This window comes from Polypterus senegalus, chromosome 9, assembly GCF_016835505.1.
Source record: "Polypterus senegalus isolate Bchr_013 chromosome 9, ASM1683550v1, whole genome shotgun sequence".
Classification (NCBI taxonomy): Eukaryota; Metazoa; Chordata; class Cladistia; order Polypteriformes; family Polypteridae; genus Polypterus; species Polypterus senegalus.
Window position 1 is genome coordinate 88,542,601 of NC_053162.1, and position 24,559 is coordinate 88,567,159.

Consider the following 24,559-nt stretch of genomic DNA (forward strand, 5'->3'; position numbering starts at 1 on the left):
ATTACAGTAGCATCTAAAATTACAGTATTTTGTTTTATGTCTTATGTTAAGTTGTTTATCTTTCTGGTCTCTCTTCAGGCTTTGTATCATGGTAAATTTATAGACACAGGATTTACTCTACCCTTTTACAAGCGTATGTTGAACAAAAAGCCAACACTAAAAGACCTGGAATCAATTGACCTGGAGTTTTATAATTCTATCATGTGGGTTAAGTAAGTAACCAGTATTTTCCTATCCTTTTATTAATTTTCATGTATTAATTCGAAAAACTGCTAAGCATATGTTTTGTAGCCAGTAACAACAGTACACAAGAAGGGTTCCGTGTTTCTCTATTAAAAATTAAATCCCTTGGAAATGTAGTAGTGGCTGATAAAATCATATATCTTAATATTGTGTTATTTTAAGTTGTAAATTCAATAAAAAGTCAATAAATAATTTTCTTTTTATTTTAATGTATTTATCTTCCTATTTTCCTCAGGGACAACAATCTAGAAGAGTGTGGAGTTGAACTTTATTTTGCCCAAGACATGGAAATACTTGGAAAGGTGACCACCCATGAGCTGAAACCAGATGGTGAAAATATCTTGGTGACTAAGGAGAATAAAGAAGAATATATCAGGTATCTGGTAATACTGTTTTCATGTTGTGTGTAGTTTAATTTCAGTAATAAAAGAAGTAAATAATATCAGTGATTATCATATCAAGAACTACCGTATATGTAAAAAAAAAAAAATAAACTATTGGGTGACTTAGAATTTTTCCTTACCATGTTTAATGATCATGATTAACAGAGAGTAAGTTTTTATTATGACTAATATATTTTTTATTTTATCAGTGGATATAAAACTTTACAGACTTTTTCTTTTTATGAATTTTTCAGTTACATTTTTATTTATTCTTGTTGACTGAAATCAAAAAATAAAAAAAAAACCTCAGATCTTTGTACCGTGCAACTGTTAGTGTAACATAAGTGTTCTGATTTCTATGTTTGTGCCAGCAATTACAAGCCTGTTTTTTGCAAAACATTGTGCATTATTAGAGTGTTGTAAATAATTAATGTAAAGAAAATATGAGCATTTTTTTGAATTGTAATTCTTATTCCCTAATTAAGTATGACAGGCGGCTTTATGATCAGTGTTTGTTGGTTTCATTGAGTTAATAAAACTCTTAGCATAATTAAGATTTATTAGTGTGTTATTGTCATAATATACTTTAATATTTTGCTTATACATCTCATCACCTGAGGCCAAACTAATTTACTACAGCTATATAACCAATGTAATAAGTAGCTCAATGTTTTACTAATTATTGTCAAGGCACTGTGAAATATTGAAATGTAAGATGATGCATGATGCAGCTGCTAATTTAGGACAGATTCGAATTAATGGTCAGGTATCAGTAAATAAAAATTAAGAATATAGAACCTAAACATATTTTATGTTGAAGAAAATTAACATTTGTTTTATAGATTACTGACAGACTGGAGATTTACTCGAGGAGTTGAAGAACAGACAAAGGCTTTTCTTGATGGATTCAATGAGGTTGTTCCCCTTGAATGGCTGAGATACTTTGATGAAAAAGAGTTAGAGGTAATAGTTTTCAAATATGTTTTATAATAATGATGACCAATACTATTTTATTTTTTTTTTTTAGTAAATTACAAACTCTCTGTTCAGAAATCTTGCTTTTACAGTACTATGTTATTCTCCGGTTTGCTTTTAGTATGTAATTCTTAATAAGGACTTGTAAGTAGATATATGTTTTGAATTTAGGTTAAGTTGCTTCTTTTATAAAAACTGATTAAATCAGTTTTAGTGTTTTTAAAGCCCATTTATATTTAATAGATTACTCATCTCTATTTACATTGTTTTAAGTATTTAATTATTTTTTTCTGTCTATTTTATATTCAGTTTAAAAATCCAGCAGTTGGTAATTATAATTAGTATGATTCAATTTATGCAATATTTAGAAATCTCCAGTTAGGTAAGCACCTTATAATGGTCTATTGTGAAATACATAGCTGTCTCTAGTAAAGCTGGACATAAATGTTGGTCGAGCTTTTTTTGGACATATGCCTAGGACATTGTTACTTAATTACAAGTTTGTTCATTTTAAAATTTCCAAAATGATTTTTATTTTAATCAGGCCTAGAGTTACAAGCCTAGAGATTTAATTAAACATAATTGTATTTGAGTTAATAACAAATATTAATTAATCTTTAAAGGTTTTTTTCCTCTTTCCATCCACTTACTAAATCTGTTTAATGCAATTTCATATGATGGATGATACAGCCAGTTAGACATTTTCTAAGCCGCTTTGTCCTGAATAGGATTATGTAGAGGGTGGGTTTCTTGCTGATCTGTTCTAGCCAGCGTAGGATGCAAGGCAGGAACAAACCGTGGATAGGGCGCCAGTCCACTGCAGGGTGAACACAAACACACGCACATAATCCACACACTAGGGCTAATTTAGTATCAGCAATTCACCTACCTTGCATGTTTTTGGACTGTGGAAGGAAACTGGAGCACCCAAAGGAAACCCATGCAGACACAAAAGGAGAACATGAAAACTCCATGCGGTCAGGACCCAGAATGCAAATCTGGATGCTCCACCATGCCATAAGTATTTATATCTTGCGTAAATTATTATTTGGCCAATACTGGACAAGCAAAAAAAGGGATTGGGGTAGTACGCAACTCAATGGAAGCAATTTTGAACATGATCTCACTAATTTAACTGCATTTACAAATATTTTGCTTATCTGAGCTATTCAATCATGCCCATCAGTTAAATAACGCATATTGCCAAAAACAGAGAATAATGTTACTTTTCTATAGCTTGTTTCTTCATCCTTTAACAAAAATCCCTTAAAAATGGCTGCAAATCCAAAAATAAAATCCCTTTTATTACAGAAAATGCCTAAGATGAGTGACATAATTGTTGTTCTTGATGCAGTGCTTAGAAAAATAAATGGTTGCCAAGAAATAAAAAAAACACAGGAACTGATTAATTTCCTTTAGAATTTGAGCATCAACATTTTGGGTTAAAGCACTCTGAAGAAATGGAATGTGTTCTTTAAAGTATAAAAGAAACCCTTATGATACATCTTCGAAAATGTGCCTGGAAGCAGTAAATAAAATGTTTGAAAACCTGAGGTTCAGCATATCGTTGTTAACACATATAGAACCTGTAATGTTTGTTCAGTTTTCACAAGTACAATTACTCATATTGCAGGTCAAGCTGTTAAATAATTACTTAACATATATCTAGCAAGAGATCACCCAGAGAGTAATCCTGAAAACAACTGGTTAGATTCTGTATTGACTGTACTGTATTTGATTTAGAAGCATAGTCATAATGCCATTTTAATTTATTTTCATCACTTCCTTTGTGGTCACCTCACAAAGCTAATGGTGCACATATTTTTTAGAAACAAAAATAAATAATAACCTTTTTCTAAATGATAATGATTATAAGATACTTCTTCTTATCATAAATTAAAAATGTAACTAAATTGCTTTCACTGCATTTTTATAGGGTACCCATAAGCCAGTCCTCATTGGTTGTGTTTTGCAAAAACAAATTGCACCATAGTTGTCTACAAAAGTGTCTACTTAGTTTCCTGGACTTAACTTTAGTTTCAGAGGTTAGGGATCCTGCTTCAATATTTTTTTAATGGACTTGTCTTTGTTTCCCTTGAGTGTAACACAATGTTACATCTTACTTGTACAGCACAAGTTGTTGTTTTCTTCACAATGTATTAAGGTTATGCTTCATAATTTCCACCTTAATAAAATGATAGTGTCTTTGTGTCCACCCTGTTACTGTATCTCTGTCATTCCAACAGATGATGCATCACAGACACTTGTACTAATACAATTCATTGCATATGTCATTCCAACAGATGGTGCATCGCAGATCTTAACACTTGCCTTTGGAAATCCCATACCAAGTGGCATATAATAGACAGATGGTACTTCACAAACATTTGCACAAAGCATTTACAAATGTTTGTGATGGGCCAGCTGTTGGAATGACGCTGTCAATGTATTTTATTACTACGTGTATTACAAAATAAATTCTAATAGATGGTGCAATGCAAACATTAATACTGAAGTCTACATTGATTGCATAGATTTCAACCCATCTTAGCCAGATAGCACAGCTAATTTTTTAATAACTTAGAAGTTTAGGGGACAAATATTAAAATTTTCATATTGTAGAATTTCTTATGACCACAAGAAAAGTTGCACACTACTGAGGAGTATCAAAACATAGTGTTCACATGCTGTAAATTTTTGGATGCTGCACTACACTAACGTAATGTCAGGGTCCTTATACCAGTTGAATGGTGGGAGAATGTTTAATGCTGTTGTCTCAAATATGCAACATTATATATATATATATATATATATATATATATATATATATATATATATATATATATATATATATATATATATATATATATATATATATTCTGTTAAATCCAAGAAGTGTGGAGTGATTTTTATTGTAACATGTAAAAACTGCAGGTTAAAATACTCTGCTTAGTGATTAATGAGCAATTCAAGATTTCATTATATTTCCTAGTCACTTGATTCCTTAGTTTGGAATGCTTTGCTCACCACTGCTACCCTTCGTAATCATAAAAGTGTTCACTCTCAGTTTTATGCTGCTTTCCTTGCATACCATTTCCTGGAAGTTGATTCCTTTTTGCCTTTGAACTCTTAATTTTGCAAAAAACTGTCAATTTAAGGGTATTTCCCCTTCAGTTTGTTGTGTTGATCATCCAGCTCTCATGTGGATGGCTATAAAGGGTGCTATTTGTGATTTTTCAATTGGCTTCACCAGCAGCTTCAGTCAGCAATATCTTTTTTCTTTGTGCTATACAGTGTGTTTGATCTGGCATATAAATTAATTACATTCTTGAAATCTGAACAAAATTCTTTGTTTCTTTTAAGAGCTAAATTCAAGATCCGGTACTCACAATACATGTCCAGAGCCAAGCCTAGTGATTTGTTAGTGCTTAGACATGCAGAGTTGTGATAAATTAGGACTCCTTATCAATAATTCTTTGGAAATCTATATAATATTTTTTAATTCTGAGTTATTTCCTGAAAAATAAACTCTTACCCCTGAGCATAATATTTTTACAAACGAACAATTCCCCATTAAGATTGCTGCAAATAATGCCTCCATCAGCATAGTCATTTTAAATATTTGCATCTTTTGAAAATCACTCCTTGCAAAGGTAATGCAATAGCATTGCTAGCTGATCTTTACTACCATGTTTGCTCATTAAACCCCTTCATACCTTTCTACATATATGTTTTGACTACTCCTCTTGACTACTGTTCTTTTGTTTCTTTTATTTGTTTATCACTTTCTGCCTCTCTGTCTTTTATATTCCTCTTTTACTTCATGTCTTTCACTTCTTATATTTAGCAAAAGAACAATTGCTAATAAATAAACACTGGCATGTTGCTGGAAATTTCCTAGTTTTCTTTACATTTACTTATGTCAAACCTGAATCATTAATTTAGTCCTACTTGAATCAGCAGGTCTTCCAGCTCTTAACTTGGTGATCGTTCTATTTTCTCATTTTCCTTTATATTTGTATCTCACGGTTGCAGGCATGGAGTAGCACACCTTCCTGTATTTGTATGAGAATCTTTGTTTTGTTCCTAACCTCTGTTTGTCTACAAGTTTTTTGGGGCAGAATGGGAAGAATTTTCAGTTTTTTCTATTTTGTCTATTTCACTCAGAACTGGAGGTTGTGACTTTGTTTTTTCTTGTAATTTGACATACAAAGGAGCAGAGCTTGTAAGGCTTTCACACTGCACCAGATAAGTATGATAATCCAACCACAAAATAAATAAAATAGAATGTAGAATAGTTTTTTTTATTCATCTGCTAAGGTTTGCCTTGATTAAAGCTGAAATACATATTTTTTACTTCCATGGAGTATAATGACAAAGAATCTCCTTATAACAGATACAGTCTATAATATTATATTTGTGTGTTAGCTAATCATTTACATTATCCAGCTGGCACATAAAACATAGTTTTCTGTACATTTTCACAAACTGCCAGACTAATTCAATAATCAAAAACCTCAAAGTTAAACAACTCTGAAAAATTTCCACATCATATCTGACATTGACAATGTACACATTAATCAATACCTCTAAGTTAGCTGAGCTTGTGTGCGTATGTATATATATATATATATATATATATATATATATATATATATATATGAGAGTGTGTGTGCATCTCCATATCTGTGTGTGTATGTATATACATATACACACACACACACACAGACCAAATTTTACCCTGGGTACAACAAAATTTCTGTCTATGATGTGCCTATCACTGTGACACATTCTTTATATAGGATGCAAATGTGGGAGTTCCTGGGATTCATGACAACACAATTTAAAATCTTAACATATATATACTCAGCAAAAAAAGAAACGTCCTCTGACTTTCAACTGTTTTTACTTTCAGTAAACTTAATGTGTAAATATTTGTATGAACACTAAAAGAGTCAACACCATAAGACATAAACTAAAAATGTTTCACAATGTGTCCCTGAATGAAGGGAGGCTCAAAATCAAAAGTACCAGTCACTATCTGGTGTGGCCACCAGCTGCTTGAAGTACTGCAGCGCATCTCCTCCTCATGGACTGGACCAGATTTGTCAGTTCTTGCTGTGAGATGTTACCCCACTCTTCCACCAAGGCACCTGCAAGTTCCTGGACATTTCTGGGGGGAATGGCCCTAGCCCTCACCCTGCGATCCAACAGGTCCCAGACGTGCTCAATGGGATTGAGATCTGGGCTCTTCCACTGCGAGGATGATCAGCTGTCCTTCCTGTCTCCCTGTAGCGCTGTCTTAGGCGTCTCACAGTGCGGACATGGCAATTTATTGTCCTAGCCACATCAGCAGTCCTCATGCCTCCCTGCAGCATGCCTAATGCACGTTCACGCAGATGAGCAGGGACCCTGGGCATCTTTCTTTGGGTGTTTTTCACAGTCGGTAGACAAGTCTCTTTAGTGTCCTGCGTTTTTAGAACTGTGACCTTAAATGCCTACTTTCTGTAAGCTGTTAAGTTCTTAACGACCATTCCACAGGTGCATGTTAATTAATTGATTATGGTTAATTGAACATGCATGGAAAACATTGTTTAAACCCTTTACAATGAAGATCTGTAAAGTTATTTGGATTTTTAAAACATTATTGTTGAAATACACAGTCCTGAAAAAGGGACGTTTCTTTTTTTGCTGAGTATATAATATAAAATATAATAGGCCTTCCTATGTTTTTCACGTTTAGCTGTTTCTCCTCTTTCTTTTTGTCCAACAATACTGACCTCAAAACCAGGTTTTTAATCATTTTATTATTTCCAACACCAGCTGCTAGAAGATGACTACATAGTAAGGTGATGTTCAGTTTCTATATTAAAAAAACATTTCACCTCTGTATCTCAATTATGAAGCCGAATAATGGAATGTGGTGTTTTACTTTTGGTCTACGATTTAAATGTTGCATTTTGATCATGAACAATAGCATAGTAGTGGTGGCATACTTTCAGATGCCTGCTTTTAATTAATCATATTTAAGCAGTATTCCATTTTCAAATGGTGAGTATATAGTTGAACATGTACATAAGTGTGTTTATTTCTCTTTCAAGATGATTAAAATGAAATAAACATCTAAGCTGGCATAATTCCACAGTTCATTTAGCGGCTACATATTACCAAAAAATGTGAAATAAGGAAAGAAAACTAGTGAAAGGTTTATTATGATATGCACATACAATGTGCTTTCAGATCTTTCAAAGTTAGAATCCAAGGCCATGCAAAGGTACAAAAATAATTTATCCTAGTTAATAAATTTACTTAGGAACTTATTGGTAGGTATCGGGCATAGTGGTAAGCTAAGCAATACTGATACTAAAATCCAATCTATTTTCAAGCAATCTTTTTATGTTTAGAAATAAATGCAAATTTTTGTATCATTGTCTGTGAAGTACACTATATAGTTGATGCTGTTAACGATATAGATTAATGGTTCTTTTTAAAGAATGTATTAAAATAATTAACAGACACTGTTGTCTTTTTGTTAACAGTTGATGCTTTGTGGAATGCAGGAGATAGATCTGAGTGACTGGCAGAAGAATACAATTTACCGACATTATACTAAAAACAGCAAGCAGATCCAATGGTTTTGGCAGGTGATTGAGCATTCCTGATTTTCTTGAAATGTATATCTTATTTTTATGCGTATGAATTTCTTTTTCTCTCCTTGCACATTTTTTAATTCCTATTTTTCTTTCCTGTAGGTGGTTAAAGAGATGGACAATGAAAAAAGAATTCGTTTGCTCCAGTTTGTAACAGGAACCTGTCGGCTACCTGTAGGTGGTTTTACTGAGCTGATAGGTAAGATCAGAAGTATTTGTATATTAATAATAGTGTAATTAAAAGAGTTCAATTTGCATATAATTTTCTGGGAAATGGACTATATAATTGATATTCTTAACTATATAGATTATTATGATTCTTTTTTATTAATATGTTAACTTTTAAATTCACTAGTCTGTATGAAACATTTAAATGTAACAGTATATGTTGATATTTTAGCTAAGTTTTTTTCTTTTTTTGTGAGTTGCTTAGTTAGGTTTTGTTTCTGCTGAAACTGATTACATGGCATTATTTGTAAAATGTGTTGTTTTATTAAAGGTCTCTTAGTGTTAAAATGCAGCTTTAGCAATTACCCACTATAATGCTCATATTTATCAGATGAGCCAGAGAAAGCATGTTTTCCTCTGTGGGTTAGTGGCACATTTGGAGCTTGGAATTGTTATATTTCTGAATTGCTTACACAAAGATGTGAGTCAACATCTATGTGGTTTTTTTGCTGATTCACCACATCATACTGTATGAGCTGTTTTTTTTTTTTTCGTTTGTTTTTTTTCTGTTCCAATGTACTGCTAGATGTCCGTGGTCTATAGTATCTCCTATGAAATCTTTGCCGTTAATTTGATTATGAAATTTAATCATGTGTGAAATCTGTTTTAATATATGACATTTGACTGCAAACAGTTTAATTTTTAACACAAATAAGTCTGTGTGTACTCGATTAAATTGCTGTACATTACACATCCCTGTATAGTACATTGAGGTGACATCTTGCTTTATTGGCTGTACTTAATTTTATTTCTTAGCTTTATTTTCTAACTGTATATCTGTTTCAAGTCATAATCAATACCATATACTTAATTTCATTTTTTCTTTTTGCTATTGTAAAACCCCAATTTCAAACAATTTGGGATGCTGTGTAAAATGTGAATAAAAATAGAATGCTTATTTTATTCACAATAGAACATAGAAAACATATCAAATGTTTAAACTGAGAAAGTGTTCCATTTTAAGAAAAGAATAAGGTCATTTTTAAATTGATGGCAGCAACATGTCTCAAAAAAGTTGGGACACTTTCAACATTTGATAAGTTTTGTGTTCTATTGTGAATAAAATATGGGTTTGTGATATTTTCAAATCATTGCATTCTGTTTTTATTTAAATGTTACACAGCATCCCTACTTTTTTGGAATTGGGCTTTTATTCTATCTCACAACACTTTGCAAGGGCAGCTTATTTTACATAATAACACTTAAATCAGACCATACTGTTCAAAATCTACTTGTTTGCTTGAACTTTTCGCCTATACAGTGCTGATAATGTGACCTACTGCCATGTGTTATCTTCTTCATGAACACACTATAAGTTTAAACAACCTTTCCAAACTTATTAAAAACTCAGATATATTACGAATATTTTATGTCACTTTTGTTTCTTTCCTTTTTAAGATCAAGTACTATATTGAGACAGATGGTAAACCAAACAGTTTATGTAATTTCCATTAATACTAGTGTAGAATGTATGCTTTAAAGTTTTTAATTATTCCTTTTCTAGTGGGTTATAGTGACTAGGGAAATGGACTTTAAACCCAAAATGTTGCCTGTTCAGTCTCTGATGTCTTAACTCACTGTGTCAAGATGAGCAGGTCTTTTAACCTGATTTCTATCACCATCCATTGATGTACTTAACCTGCTTAGTCCATTGTTTAACTTTGTATTGACCTAAATCTTTCACAGCAGGCTTAAGTCCAATGAAGGAATCATATTACTTAATCATAGGACTTATTTGAATTACTTTGTCCACATTATTACATTTCAATTTAAAAACAGCTTTTTTTACATAAAAGTTATCTCCATCCATGCAAGTGTTTTCACATTGTTTACAAAACTACCTCTGTCCACACTAAAACAACTAAAAACACATATGATGTTGATGTTTGCCAATGCTGGGCATGTGAACAGCATAGTGGTTAAAATACTAGTAAAACTACAACTGGAATATTATCACAAAACTGTAGAGACTGATAAAATACTTGCCTTTTTGTGTATGTGTGCAGCATTTAAACTCAACAGAATACAATTAGATGTGTACAGGTAAGCAACACTAGTTGCATGAAGCAATTCTTTTTTGCTCACTGTTTCAATAATTTCTCCAACCGGAAGGGTGACCGATCGGGGAATGAATTGTTGTAATGAACAGGATCGAATTAAGGAAGGACTACATAATAAGGACAAATCAATCAGGGAGCAATTAGGGTCTGTGTTTGCAAAAATCTGTGTTTTCGCCCAACCACATTACAACACTGAGAGTTCATTTTTCTGAAGTGTTTTTAAACAAAAATGTAGTAGAGTGGATAGTGCTTAATTGTTGCATGCAAGATAAGACTATTGATTCTTAAGGGAAACTGAAGAATTAGAACATATTAAAAAAACACAACAAACAAAAAAACACATTAAACAGATGTAAAGAATGCAAGATAAAGAAATAATGTTGTGTACAAAATTTGCTGATAATCAGCACATAATAGTAAGAAATGAGAAAAATGTATATAAAATAACAAAAACAGATATATAAGCAAGACTGTATCACAGTATTAAAAATGGCACATTAATGCTGTATCAGATAAATACATACTGTAAACGCTAACAGGTCCAATCCACCGCAGAGATATTAACCTTAATGGCCTCTGGGAGAAAGGACCCACGCTTGCATATATTGGACCAAAACTTACAGGTGGCAGTTAACACACCTTTGGAATGTGGGAAGAAAAACATTGCAAACATGAAAAGAATGTTCATATCACAAATGGACAGTGACAAGGCTAGAATCTGAACTTAATGATTTCTTATCAAATTAAGTCAGTGGCTGTAGTTAAGTATGATGTTCATGTATCACCAGTTTTCATGGCATTTAATAAGAAGAGCCTTTATAAGAGATTAGGAAAGAAGAATCTCTGATTTGGGGTGAGGCTTGATTTCAGAGATGCTGCAGATACTGTAACATGGTAGTAGCTGTTCCGGTCTAATGTGTCTAAAGTAGTACTTTATGTCTCTTAAGTCATGAATGCCTACCAGCTAGGTCACACCTTCCCTGCAGTAAAGATTGGTGGATATTGTATGACCTGGCTGGGCTGCATCATGATATTTTTAATCCTTTTAGAAGCAGGGATCTTTTGCTGTGCTGCCACAAAATTGACAAACAAAAAGAAGGAGAATGTTTCTCACAACAAACTGAAAAAGCAGTTTTGCTTTGTCTTTCAATAAAGAAAATATATGTTCTTGGGTATCGCAGCCAAAAGCCTGACCTTAATCACTTCGACAACTTGTGACGCTGTGTCATATTTTCCCCGCACACCTGAAACAACTAGAACAATTTTCTAAGAAAATTAGGTATAAATATTATTATGTCATGGTATTTAATAATAATAATAATAATAGAGATTTAGAGACTTACAGGCTCTCATAATTGCCAAAGGTGTTTTAATAAACTTCTGACCATTCAAGAGTTTTGCAGCTGACATAATATCTCGGTCAAATGCATCAAAATGCCAGGCTGTGAGAGAAATGTGAAAAACCTTTCATAGTTAAAACTTCCCACATCATCAATTTATTCTCGAGCATTAGGAATTACTTCTGGAATGATATTCAGTTTTGTATTTGGAAGAAAATCTATCTATCTATCTATCTATCTATCTATCTATCTATCTATCTATCTATCTATCTATCTATCTATCTATCTATCTATCTATCTATCTATCTATCTATCTATCTATCTATCTATCTATCTATCTATCTATCTATCTATCTATCTATCTATCTATCTATCTATCTATCTACAGTCATATGAAAAAGTTTGGGAACCCCACTTAATTCTTTGGATTTTTGTCTATCATTGGCCGAGCTTTCAAAGTAGCAACTTCCTTTTAATATATGACATGCCTTATTGAAACAGTTGTATTTCAGCAGTGACATTAAGTTTATTGAATTAACATAAAATATGCAATATGCATCGTAACAAAATTAGACAGGTGCATAAGTTTGGGCACCCCAACAGAGATATTACATCAATACTTAGTTGAGCTTCCTTTTGCAAATATAACAGCCTCTAGAAGCCTCCTATATAGGTTTTTAATGAGTGTCTGGATTCTGGATTGAGGTGTTTTTGACCATTCTTCCATACAAAATCTCTCTAGTTCAGTTAAATTTGATGGATGCCGAGCATGGGAAGTCTGCTTCAAATCATCCCATAGATTTTCGATGATATTCAAGTCAGGGGACTGTGACGGCCATCCCAGAACATTGTACTTCTTCTTTTGCATGAATGCCTTTGTAGATTTCGAACTGTGTTTTGAGTCATTGTCTTGTTGGAATATCCAACCCCTGTGTAACTTCAACTTTGTGACTGATACTTAAACATTATCCTGAAGAATATGTTGATATTGGGTTGAATTCATCTGAACCGTCAGTCCCTGAACTAGCCACACAGCCCCACAACATGATGGAACCTCCACCAAATTTGACAGTAGGTAGCAGGTGTTTTTCTTGGAATGCGGTGTTCTTCCGCCATGCAAAGCACTTTTTGTTATGACCAAATAACTCAATTTTTGTCTGATCAGTCCAAAGTACTTTGTTCCAAAATGAATCTGGCTTGTCTAAATGAACATTTGCATACAACAAGCTACTCTGTTTGTGGTGTGAGTGCAGAAAGGGCTTCTTTCTCATCACCCGGCCATACAGATGTTCTTTGTGCAATTGTGCTGAATTGTAGAACGATCTACAGATACACTATCTGCAGCAAGATGTTCTTGCAGGTCTTTGGAGGAGATCTGTGGGTTGCTGTGACCATTCTCACAATCCTGCACATATGCCACTCCTGTATTTTTCTTGGCCTGCCAGACCTGAGTTTAACAGCAACTGTGCCTGTGGCCTTCCATTTCCTGATTACATTCCTTACAGTTGAAACTGACAGCTTAAACATCTGAGATAGCTTTTTATAGCCTTCCCCTAAATCATGATACTGAACAATCTATTTTTTCAGATCTTTTGAGAGTTGCTTTGAGGATCCCATGCTGTCATTCTTCAGAGGAGATTCAAAGGGAAACACAACTTGCAATTGACCACTTTAAATACCTTTTCTCATGATTTGACACACCTGTCTATGAAGTTCAATGCTTAATAAGCTAATCCAACCAATTTGGTGTTGCGACTAATCAGTGTTGAGAAGCTACATGCATTCAAATCAACAAAATTACAAGGGGACCCAAATTTTTGCACAGCCAGTTTTTCACATTTGATTTAATTTCATACAGCTAAATACTACTGCACTAAAAGTCTTTGTTCGGAAAACACCTCAGTACTCAGATACCACTGTTATCTTTTTTGTTGAAAGTAGAGTAAATTATTATGCAGGCTGAGAGGGGTTCCCAAACTTTTTCATTTGAGTCTGTCTGTCTGTCTGTCATACTCCTCTGAACAGTGTTGCTGGACGAAGGTGATCTCTAATGGAAAAACTAACACATAAAATTAAATTCACACTGTTCTTTCCTCATAGCTGATTTATTTTAATGCTTACCAATGCAAACCTCAAAGTTAATCTCGTTGCACCATGCTACCTTTGTGCTGTTCTTCACAAATATTATGGGTCTCTCGCTCTTTGTCCAGTCTTCAGAACTACATTCCAGGTTATATAAAATAAAGTTGTTGTTTTTTTTGTTGTTGTTAAAAAATTAACTGCTTCTGAGCAGTAAAACCACAACAGAAAAGTGTCAGTAGTGTTCACCCATATAGGAGGCAACCATGAATTCATGTCCTGCTTACACTTTCTGCTAGATTAATTTAAGAATGGTATTCACTAGTGAGTTTTCATTTAATTCTTCAAGCTTCATTCAGTTGAATTCCTCCAGCAGAGAGATGGAAGATTAAGGACTTTGGCCTGACAAGTTCTACTTAGGCAACCCCCAGCAGGTTAATATCATATTTTAGAGTGGAATAAATCTTTCAAGCCTTGCTATATTCTTACTTAAAAATCTGAACCTACTTTGAGAAATCATCCACAGCGAGTATCAATATATTATTCTGCAATTTCATAGATGATAATGGCCCCATCAAGTCACACATTTATGAAAAGAAAAGGGTTATTTACAGTTAATTCCATAAATATTTGGACAGAGACAACTTTTTTCTAATTTTGTTTCTGTACATCACCACAATGAACTTTAAATTAAACAACTCAGATGCAGTTGAAGTGCAGACTTTCAGCTTTAATTCAGTGGGTTGAACAAAAAGATTGCATAAAAATGTGAGGCAGCTAAAGCAATTTTTTAACACAATCCCTTCATTTCAGGGGCTCAAAAGTAATTGGACAATTGACTCAAAGGCTATTTGATTGGCAGTTGTGGACAGGTCCGTCATTATCAATTAAGCAGATAAAAGCCCTGGAGTTGATTTGAGGTGTGGTGCTTGCATATGGAAGATTTTGCTCTGAACAGACAACATGCAGTCAAAGGAGCTCTCCTTGCAGGTGAAAGAAGCCACCCTTAAGCTGCGAAAACAGAAAAAACCCATCCAAGAAATTACTACAATATTACAAGTGGCAAAATCTACAGTTTGGTACCTCCTGAGAAAGAAAGAAAGCACTGGTGAACTCAGCAATGCAAAAAGACCTGGACATCCACGGAAGACAACAGTGCTGGATGATCGCAGAATCATTTCCATGGTGAAGAGAAACCCCTACACAACAGCCAACCAAGTGAACAACACTCTCCAGGGGGTAGGCATATCGGTATCCAAGTCTACCATAAAGAGAAGTCTCCATGAAAGTAAATACAAAGGGTGCACTGCAAGGTGCAAGCCACTCATAAGCCTCAAGAATAGAAAGACTAGATTGGACTTTGCTAAGGAACATCTAAAAAAGCCAGCACAGTTCTGGAAAAACAATCTTTGGACAGATGAAACCAAGATCAACCTCTACCAGAATTATGGAAAGAAAAAAGTATGGAGAAGGCGTGGAACAGCTCATTATCCAAAGCATACCACATCATCTGTAAAACACGGTGGAGGCAGTGTGATGGCTTGGCGTGCATGGCTGCCAGTGGCACTGGGACACTAGTGTTTATTGATGATGTGACACAGGACAGAAGCAGCCGAATGAATTCTGAGGTGTTCAGAGACATACTGTCTGCTCAAATCCAGCTAAATGCAGTCAAATTGATTGGGCGGCATTTCATGATACAGATGGACAATGACCCAAAACATACAGCCAAAGCAACCCAGAAGTTTATTAAAGCAAAGAAGTGGAAAATTCTTGAATGGCCAAGTCAGTCACCTGATCTTAACCCAATTGAGCATGCATTTCACTTGTTGAAGACTAAACTTCGGACAGAAAGGCCCACAAACAAACAGCAACTGAAAGCCGCTGCAGTAAAGGCCTGGCAGAGCATTAAAAAGGAGGAAACCCAGCATCTGCTGATGTCCATGAGTTGAAGATTTCAGGCTGTCATTGCCAGCAAAGGGTTTTCATCCAAGTATTAGAAATGAGCATTTTATTTCCAGTTATTTAATTTGTCCGATTACTTTTGAGCCCCTGAAATAAAGGGGTTAAAGGGATTGTGTTAAAAGAATTCTTTAGTTGCCTCACATTTTTATACAATCTTTTTGTTCAGCCCATTGAATTAAAGCTGAAAGTCTGCACTTCAACTGCATCTGAGTTGTTTAATTTAAAATTCATTGTGGTAATGTACAGAACCAAAATTAGAAAAAAGTTGTCTCTGTCCAAATATTTATGGACCTAACTGTATATCAAGTGAAATTAACCATGAAAAGTATGAAACGTGTACTTCTGAGCTCACTTAGGGAGTCACTATAAACTTCCTGCTTGGTCTTGTAGCTAGGAAGGCTAGGCAAAATGAATCTAGAGCCAATGACACTCTGCAGATTAGTTGTAGCTGATTATTTTCTGGATAAATGCTTAGTTATTTGCATTGCAAAACAATCTGGTTTTGATTGGTGTTTCACTATTGTTTATGACAGTTGCTGCTTTTCAACTTTCTTCTTTTTTCTTTCAAATATGGTACTGTATACAAATGATCAGACACAAGTCCCAGAAATAAGAATGCAATACAATAAACCTTCCTTATGGTATGCCACTGCCAATCAGTGCCTTTTTTACAATTAAAAGACAAGAAATGCAGATGGCAAAACAGACATACATCAAGTAATGCTGTTTGGCGGCTCTACAGATTCATCAACGTTATTCATCCCCTTATCCTTTGATTTTCCTCTGTGCTTTACCACCTTCCTATCTTTAAGCTTTCTTTCTTTTCCTCTGCAAATGCATTCTCCTGCTGTAATATACAAAATATATTTCTAAATTAATACTTTCCTTTTTTGTGGTAGCCATCTTTTTTCTGTATCATTGAGGAGGCCAAAACAAGATATTACTGGATTTTTTTAAGTGTCCGATTGTATATTTCTTTTGACGAATGACGTGATTCTGGCTTTTCAGTGGTTATCAGATGCCCTTGTTAAGAGGATGTGATTGGCTCACTCATGTTACAATAAACATAATATAAGGTTAAAAGCAGTATTTATGATGCTAAGCTATATCTCATTGGCTGTGTTCATTCCTGATTTGCAGCTGTCTTAAACCCTCACTTTTTTGCAGCATGCTTTATTTTTAAATCAATCACAACTGCAAAATATCTTCTCACACCAAACTTAGCTCAAGATGGCTTTACAATTATTGTTGACCTTTTTCTTTGCAGCCTCAAGGAATATGCTGTTAGCATAATGCTAATACTGTACTGTCTGACCAAATATGTGTTTTTCCCCTTCTGCTCTATAGGCCTTCTTAGAATCCACACATGGCTTCCTGCATTGAATAAAATTTGGCAGCTGCAATGTCAAAAAGAAAAAAGCGGCTCATTACAAAAAAATAAAAACATTTTTATTGCAATATTATATTTTTGTTGTCCTTGGCTGGATCTGACTTGCATTTTAAACATTTTTGACCATAATTGAACTAGTAAAAAAGAAGTCCTAAAATCACCCAATTCTTTCATTTTATTGCGGGTAACTAATTGATACCCATAGGTACCCGTATTAATGCAGAGACTCTAATGTAGAATAACATTGTTGCTTTTATTAGTGAAGTAGAATCTATTATTGTTTTTAAATAATTTCCATCTTGGCTTTGTAGTCTGTTTTTAATTGCATCTTTTTAGCCTTTGGCTGAAATCCATGTTCTATAAGTTCTACCTTTTTATGTTTTAACCATCATTTTCCTATTTTCCTTTGTGTTTGTTGCAGTTTTACTTTCTTATTGCTTGAATTTTTTTCTTTTTTACAATCTTACAGTATTATATTATTCAAGTTTAAAAGACATAATACTGTATAATTATTGTGTAAGAATTTATGGGTTTAAATTGTAACATGGTTCAAGCTAAAACAATTAACTGACTTTTTTCAGGGAGCAACGGACCTCAGAAATTCTGTATTGATAAAGTAGGGAAAGAGACATGGTTACCGAGAAGTCATACTTGGTAAGCTTTATGTAATGTGATACCACAATTTTCTGTATTCTTCTTTTATTATTCTCCTTTTGGCAAAGTTAGTATATTCACTGCTAAGCTGGAAATGCTTGCTCGTTGATGAGTAATCGTGTTCTATTCCTGTTCTACATAAAGCGAGTCTGTTACAATATAAGCCACAAATTGCTGATGTTCCCTCTTCAAAAACAACATCTGTGTGCCAATCTGTGCTTTATAGCCAAGACATCTGTAAGACAGGCTGATGACGCTAGCTTTAACAATGGCTGGATCAGACTGTGTTTCATTGCACTAATAGATGATTGTTACAGTGGGTCTTTAAAAATTGAATGTAATAATTTTTATGAGATTTAGTTGTGTTTCATTTTGTAAACGATTTTTTTTTTGGTAGTAACACTGAAACAGGTTAAGATACAGAATTAAGTTTGGTTTTAGCGAATGTGGGTCAGAAAAAACGCACTAGTAAATATTCATGTAATGACATATGTGTCTATGCTAGAACAATAATAGCTGTGTATTTTGACAGAAAAGTGCAATATTAATGGTAGGCTGAGAAAATTGTACTTTTTGTTTTATATTTTTTAACGTGAGTATAATAATGGCATTTAAAGTCTGTGTGAGAGATTTTTGCATAGTGCAAACCAGTGTAGTGTTTGGAAGTAATATGAGAAAACAGAGAAAATTATGACATATTTTCTCCAAATGTAAAAAGTATTTTTCTTCACTTGTTACTTTTATGTATTTTTTTTTTATTCTTTAGTTTCAATCGATTGGATCTACCTCCCTACAAAAGTTTTGAACAGCTAAAAGAGAAACTGCTTTATGCCATTGAGGAGACAGAAGGTTTTGGCCAGGAGTGAAGCACTGCTCAACTGATATCAGATGTACTGTAAAATGAACTGAGGGAAATGTGCAAAGTTTTTTGAAACAGGAGGATTGCCACATTAGAATTTTACATATCTCATATCCTAGCTGTTCAGTGTAAGGACAAAATAAAAGTTGGTACTGGAATGAAACAGTAGGCCTCATTTGTGCAGTCAGTGTACTGCATATGTATTTTCAATTTTAAGGAAAATACATATTTCAGGGGCCACTTAGTTCAACCAGTGCCATTCCCATTATCATCTGGTATCAGATAAAATTATATATTATATGTCCTGGTATGAAAATAATTGTAAACACTGCAGCATTTCAATTAGATTTTTAATTCCCATCTTCCATTCAAGTATATTTTCTTGTTTAGGAAATTATTGTGTGAACATTTGAATTACATATTTATGCTGAAAAGGCCTTGTTGCCATATTCATTTAGTGATAATAAATAGCACTATTTAACACAGAATAATAAACAAGCACTTTAAACATATTTTTAACCTCTTTATAATTTCATTTTATATTAAATTAATTACATATGTAATTGTCATCTGATTATGATGTGTGCTACTAAATGGCAGTAATGTACTTGGATATTACTGTATGCCTTTGATTTGAAATTTGCTTCAGGAAAACTATTTATATTTTGCTCCTTTTTCATGAGGTCTTTCTACTCTAAGATATTTTTGGATTCAGATTTTAAAACATTATAGATGCTTTCAGTTAATTATTCAAGGGAAGCGTGTTTATTAAAAAGAGCTTTATATGCTACTACTGTACCTTTACACTTGCAACCATTGTTACTGACATTAATCAAAGTATAAGTAAGAAGGTACAACTTAATGTGGTCCACTTTTGTTATGTTTGTAAAAGGTTTGAAATTTGCTTAACTTGAAATAATGTTAACATTCCATAAGAACAATAAAGTTTTTATTTCACATTTTTTAAAGTATATCAGGCATGAAAATAATGAAAAACTTAAATTCATCTCCACATGTCATGAATTTCTATTGTTAGAGTGTTAATCCAAGGTTTAATTTCATTGTTATTCATTAGTAACCTAAACTAGTCTTAGCTGGCCCCTTTTATGTTGATCTTTGCTGGGTACAAGGAAAATTTCACTAAACAAAAATTTCGCCATATATATTACATCAGTTATTTAATATAAAGTGATTTTATAAATAACTCTTCCAAAAATAGAATTTACCTTAAATTGTAAAACTGTGATAGGAACAAAATAATGTTAGTGTTTACAACATATTTTAATAAAAGCAGCAGCTAAGATTGGTTCGATATAATAAACCAAGAAAAATCTATAATAAAAAAAATCGTTTTTTTTTTTTTTAGGTCTGTGTATTATTCACATACAAAACAGTGCGTAAATAATTTGACATTAGTGTGAGCAATTGAATGAGCTTCACTAATGCTGACCAAGTCATTATGACATATCTTAAACTGTGATAAATGGGAATCATATTACAAATAATAATTAATATGTTGCAAATTTAAGATTTTGAAGGTTCTATGATCTTGCAATCATATGTAATTGTTCAGAAAATGCATTAAGGAATGCCTAATCATAACTAGTCCATGATTTCACTCATCACTCACTAACAGCCATTTCTATTGCCAGGATTCAGTGCCTCCATACACATTCCCACCATTAAGATTTCATCAGCCAAAAATATACACAGAAAAAAGCGTTATCACTTATTCAGCTTAGTGCCTTTTAGAAAAACAATGTGAAAGTGATTATTCTGCTCTGTTTTTATGTTCTTAACTATGAAGGTATATAATAGTATAAAAGAATGTAAAGTGCAAATGGATTCTTTTAATATATCTTTATACATCTAAAGTTCAAATTAACACACTTTGGCACTGTACACTTTATACCAATCCTCACAAAAGCCAATTTTTTTGTAATAAATATACAAATGTAATCTTCAAAACAAACATTACAAATTTTAAAAGAGAGCGCCATGACTGTTAAAGTAAAATGAAATAATTGTACACATCTTAAGAGAGAACTACAACACCTGAGAGCAGCAGATTTTTTTATTATTTAATCTACTAAAAATATAAAATACCATCTTAAACTGTTGCCTAGAATAAATGCATGACACCATCTGTTATAATTGAAGGCACTTTCAAAAGCCCTCTTTAGCAAATTCCTCTTCATAGTCCTTTTATTAAATTACAAAGAATACAGTATAATAGCTGCCAGTTGCCATTCACAAGATGGCTCTTAAATCCTATTACCTCCATCACAGATCTGAGGAACTTAAATCATTAATTATATTTCAATAGGCAGCAGCAGTGATTTTTCTTTATAGGAAAGCATTTAATTACTATCACCTATATATATTGTAGTGTAGTAAGTCAAGCTCAGAATTGTACTTTTTTTAAAACTGAGTCGTTAATTAATTTTCCATCTTGAAATAATGGTTTTCTTCACTATTTTCTCTTTCTTATATTTTGCTACTGGAAACATAAAATGTGATTGAATTGAAAAAATAAACTAATGTCTGTCAACTCTGTATTGATTTATTACATGTAAGTAAAACAACATGAGGATAATGGTTACTGTAATTAATTTACTAAATCCCTTACTTCAAAGTGACTAACAATAAAAATAAAACCTATATACTGTACCTGCATCATCTTAGTACTCTGCAAGGCTGTGCAAAGCTATAATCCCAGTAAGAACATAGATGTCATGTTTATTTTACTTCTAGCACTGACCATTCCTAACATAAATGGGTTATGAAATATTAGCTCCCCTGAGTCACATCAACAATGAGCACCAAACATCGAATCTTTAAGACCACAAGTTATTTTACTAGATTTTCAGACTGAGAAATAATAACTCACCAGGGGCTGATGAAAATTGCCCTGTACCCTGATTAAAGATCTTATCATTTTGCATGGCAGAATGCTTTTCAAAGTCCACACAAACCTGTATTTGTAAGCAAGCAGCAAGAAACAAACAAGGAGTGAAGCAGTGGGTGAGATTAGCCTCTGTTAATTTATAGAATGTATAAATATAGCATAAACATTTTACAAGGTACAGATTTTACATAATTAAAACTAGGTTTTTAGTCAGCACAGCACAAGGAAGAACAGTCTGGAAGCAATATGCTATAGCTAATTACAACAGGCCACCCCACCCTATATTTTGTAAAATTGGTCATTTAAAGAGCAATAAGCTCCCTAGTGATGTCACTCGAGAGCCACCCTTCCTGACTAATGTGCCGACTGAGAAGTACCCAAAACAGAATAGCTCATTTGAACTTTTCAAAAGATGTTTTTTAATAGCTGCATGTGAACAGGGCTGCCTGTAAGAGTCTGTTTTTAAAGACTATACTAAGAAAAAGATTTGTTTTGTTTATTTTTTATAGAACGGTTGGTTGTAGTAACTTATTAGGGCACAAATTGCTCCTTGAAAATGATAGGTTTTACATAAACAAAAAAATATTCCAGAACAGAAACATTACATACATCAAAACAGTTAGATGTGACGTCGCAAAGTTAATGGATCTAAAATTCACCATATATAAATCCTCTACTAAAATTCTCCTCTACTATTTTGTAAACCCGCTGAGGCTATTTGTTTATTTTTAAAAGCTTTAAATAATGTTCAAAATGGCATCTCCTGGCAAGGGCCATTTTCCTGCTTTGTTAGTTACTGAATATTTTTATCCTATACTGTACAACTTTTTAGTGGAAACCGGTCACACGTAAAACATATGCTTAACTTTTTCTCCTGAAAGGCATTTCTAAATAAAATAGAGCGAGCATACTGTAACTATTATACATCTTTTTTTGTACAGAGTGCAATAAAATTATTCTGAATCAATGACAGAAAATTGCAGCCTTATGTTAGTAGCTGAGTGTGGTCAGTTGAAGTTAATATCTCGTACAGAGTTGGTTACTGGCAGGAAAATCTGGGGAGAAAAATAAATGCATTTAATTGCTGGCCTTGTATAATGGACAAAGTGAAGAGTATCAGATACAGATATTAAACAGTATATTTAAATTAGTGAGCTACACTTACAGGAAAAAAGACAATGGGAATTTAATTATTGCCTATACGCAAAAGAAATATTATTACTGATGCAATGCAGTGTGGAGAGCAGATACTCTATAAACATTTACTACTGAAATACTGTGTATAAATCACATAATGACAAAGCATTGTATCCTATTTCTTTAAAAAGCTGCACTTTGACTTAAAGTAATAATCATTATCTGAGCAAATTCACATATGTGCAAAATCAACCTAGTTTAAAGAAATCTCCCTGATTATTTCAGATGACTGGAATGGTCAGGAAGTGGTAATAGTATGGTGGAATGTAGCAGATCTGTATTCATCCCATTACTAAGTTTGATATGTTATCATTAATCATGTAAAATTGCTCCTGGAAGCTTGGTTTGTTTTTCCATTGGGCTCGTGGGATAAGCAGCAGGAGATGTGGACTGTGTCAGCACTGAGCTGTGGAATAATTGTCCTTTGACGAAGCCAGTGATTTACAACTGGGTGTAATTGAGGCTTGTACACATATCACAATGCAAACAAATGTTCTGATCCCAACTGGACTGTCTTTACATTACTGACATTTTATTTGGGGGTGGGGGGGTCAAGAGGTCCTTTTATGTACAGTTTAAAACTGCTCTGAGTGATTCTGGTTTTAAGCAATAGACAGTAACATTAAACAACATTCTAAGATACTACCGTACATTTTTGACTAATAATGCATTGTACTGGAAAATTTCACATTGTATCTTTGTATTTAGGTTATCTGTGTTTATTTACTTCTGAAAGGTAATACAATTTATAATATTATGAGAGAGTTCTTAAAGAGATACAAGAAAAATTAAAGAAATGTATAAATGTATGGCCCGCCACTCATCCATCTTCCAAATCCACTTATTTCATTACAGGCTTGCAGTGCACTGGAACGTATCCCAGCAGTATTTGGTGTAAGACTGGATCCAACCATGGCCTTGCTGCAAAGTGCATTGCAGGTATATAAGATAAAAAAGATAAAGTCTAGTTGGTGTAGTACCGGAACTTATTTCACTTAACTGTGTATATATGAAATATTTTTTAGTTACTGATACATTTTTTTCTTATCTGTGAACTTTAGTGATGAAAGAAAATATTTTTGAAATTGCATGTTTAGGCTTCTATGGGATTTTTAAATGAAAAAGAGGCATGTGTAACAAATGTAATGATCAGTATTGATCAATAAATATACCAGCATCTTGTCTTTATACACTAAATACATATGTGAAGTAATAAAATCAGTGCAAAAAATGTGCCTTATTTGTTGTCTTTCTTAAGTTAAGTTGTGTGTAACAACTGTGTGGAATTACTTTTGGTGCTTCATTTACTAGACTTAAAACTAAATTATAGTTACAATACAAAGAGCCCTTATAAGATCTCTTCTAAAACCATTTAAAGCAAACCGAGTAATATCTATCTTTACATCTTATTTTTGAAACTCCTTATGTCATTTTTAGCTCTTAGGGAGTTCCAGCCTGTCCAAGCAGAATGAGGTGCTAGTTACAAACCAACACCAACACATTGAACGTGTTTCTACACTGCTCAAAAAAATTAAGGGAACACAAATCATATAGTGGATCTCGATGAATGAAATATTCAAGTGGAAAACCGTTACGTAGTCATGCTGTGTGATTTATTGAGAACAAAA

The 24,559-nt window shown here is 33.3% G+C and overlaps 1 protein-coding gene across 4 annotated transcripts in view; it reads left to right on the top strand.

Moving 5' to 3' along the window:
* The window catches only part of wwp2 (WW domain containing E3 ubiquitin protein ligase 2), a 198,091-nt gene extending 173,927 nt beyond the window's left edge, over positions 1-24,164 (top strand). For all 4 annotated transcript variants that reach the window (XM_039763421.1, XM_039763422.1, XM_039763423.1 and 1 more), the window contains 7 exons: positions 79-212; positions 479-619; positions 1,469-1,589; positions 8,141-8,245; positions 8,354-8,450; positions 17,895-17,967; positions 18,734-24,164. In XM_039763421.1, coding sequence (XP_039619355.1) covers positions 79-212; positions 479-619; positions 1,469-1,589; positions 8,141-8,245; positions 8,354-8,450; positions 17,895-17,967; positions 18,734-18,833 — 771 coding nt within the window. In that variant the 3' untranslated portion in view covers positions 18,834-24,164. The remainder of the gene's footprint in view (positions 1-78; positions 213-478; positions 620-1,468; positions 1,590-8,140; positions 8,246-8,353; positions 8,451-17,894; positions 17,968-18,733) is intronic.
* The last annotated feature ends 395 nt before the right edge of the window (positions 24,165-24,559 follow it).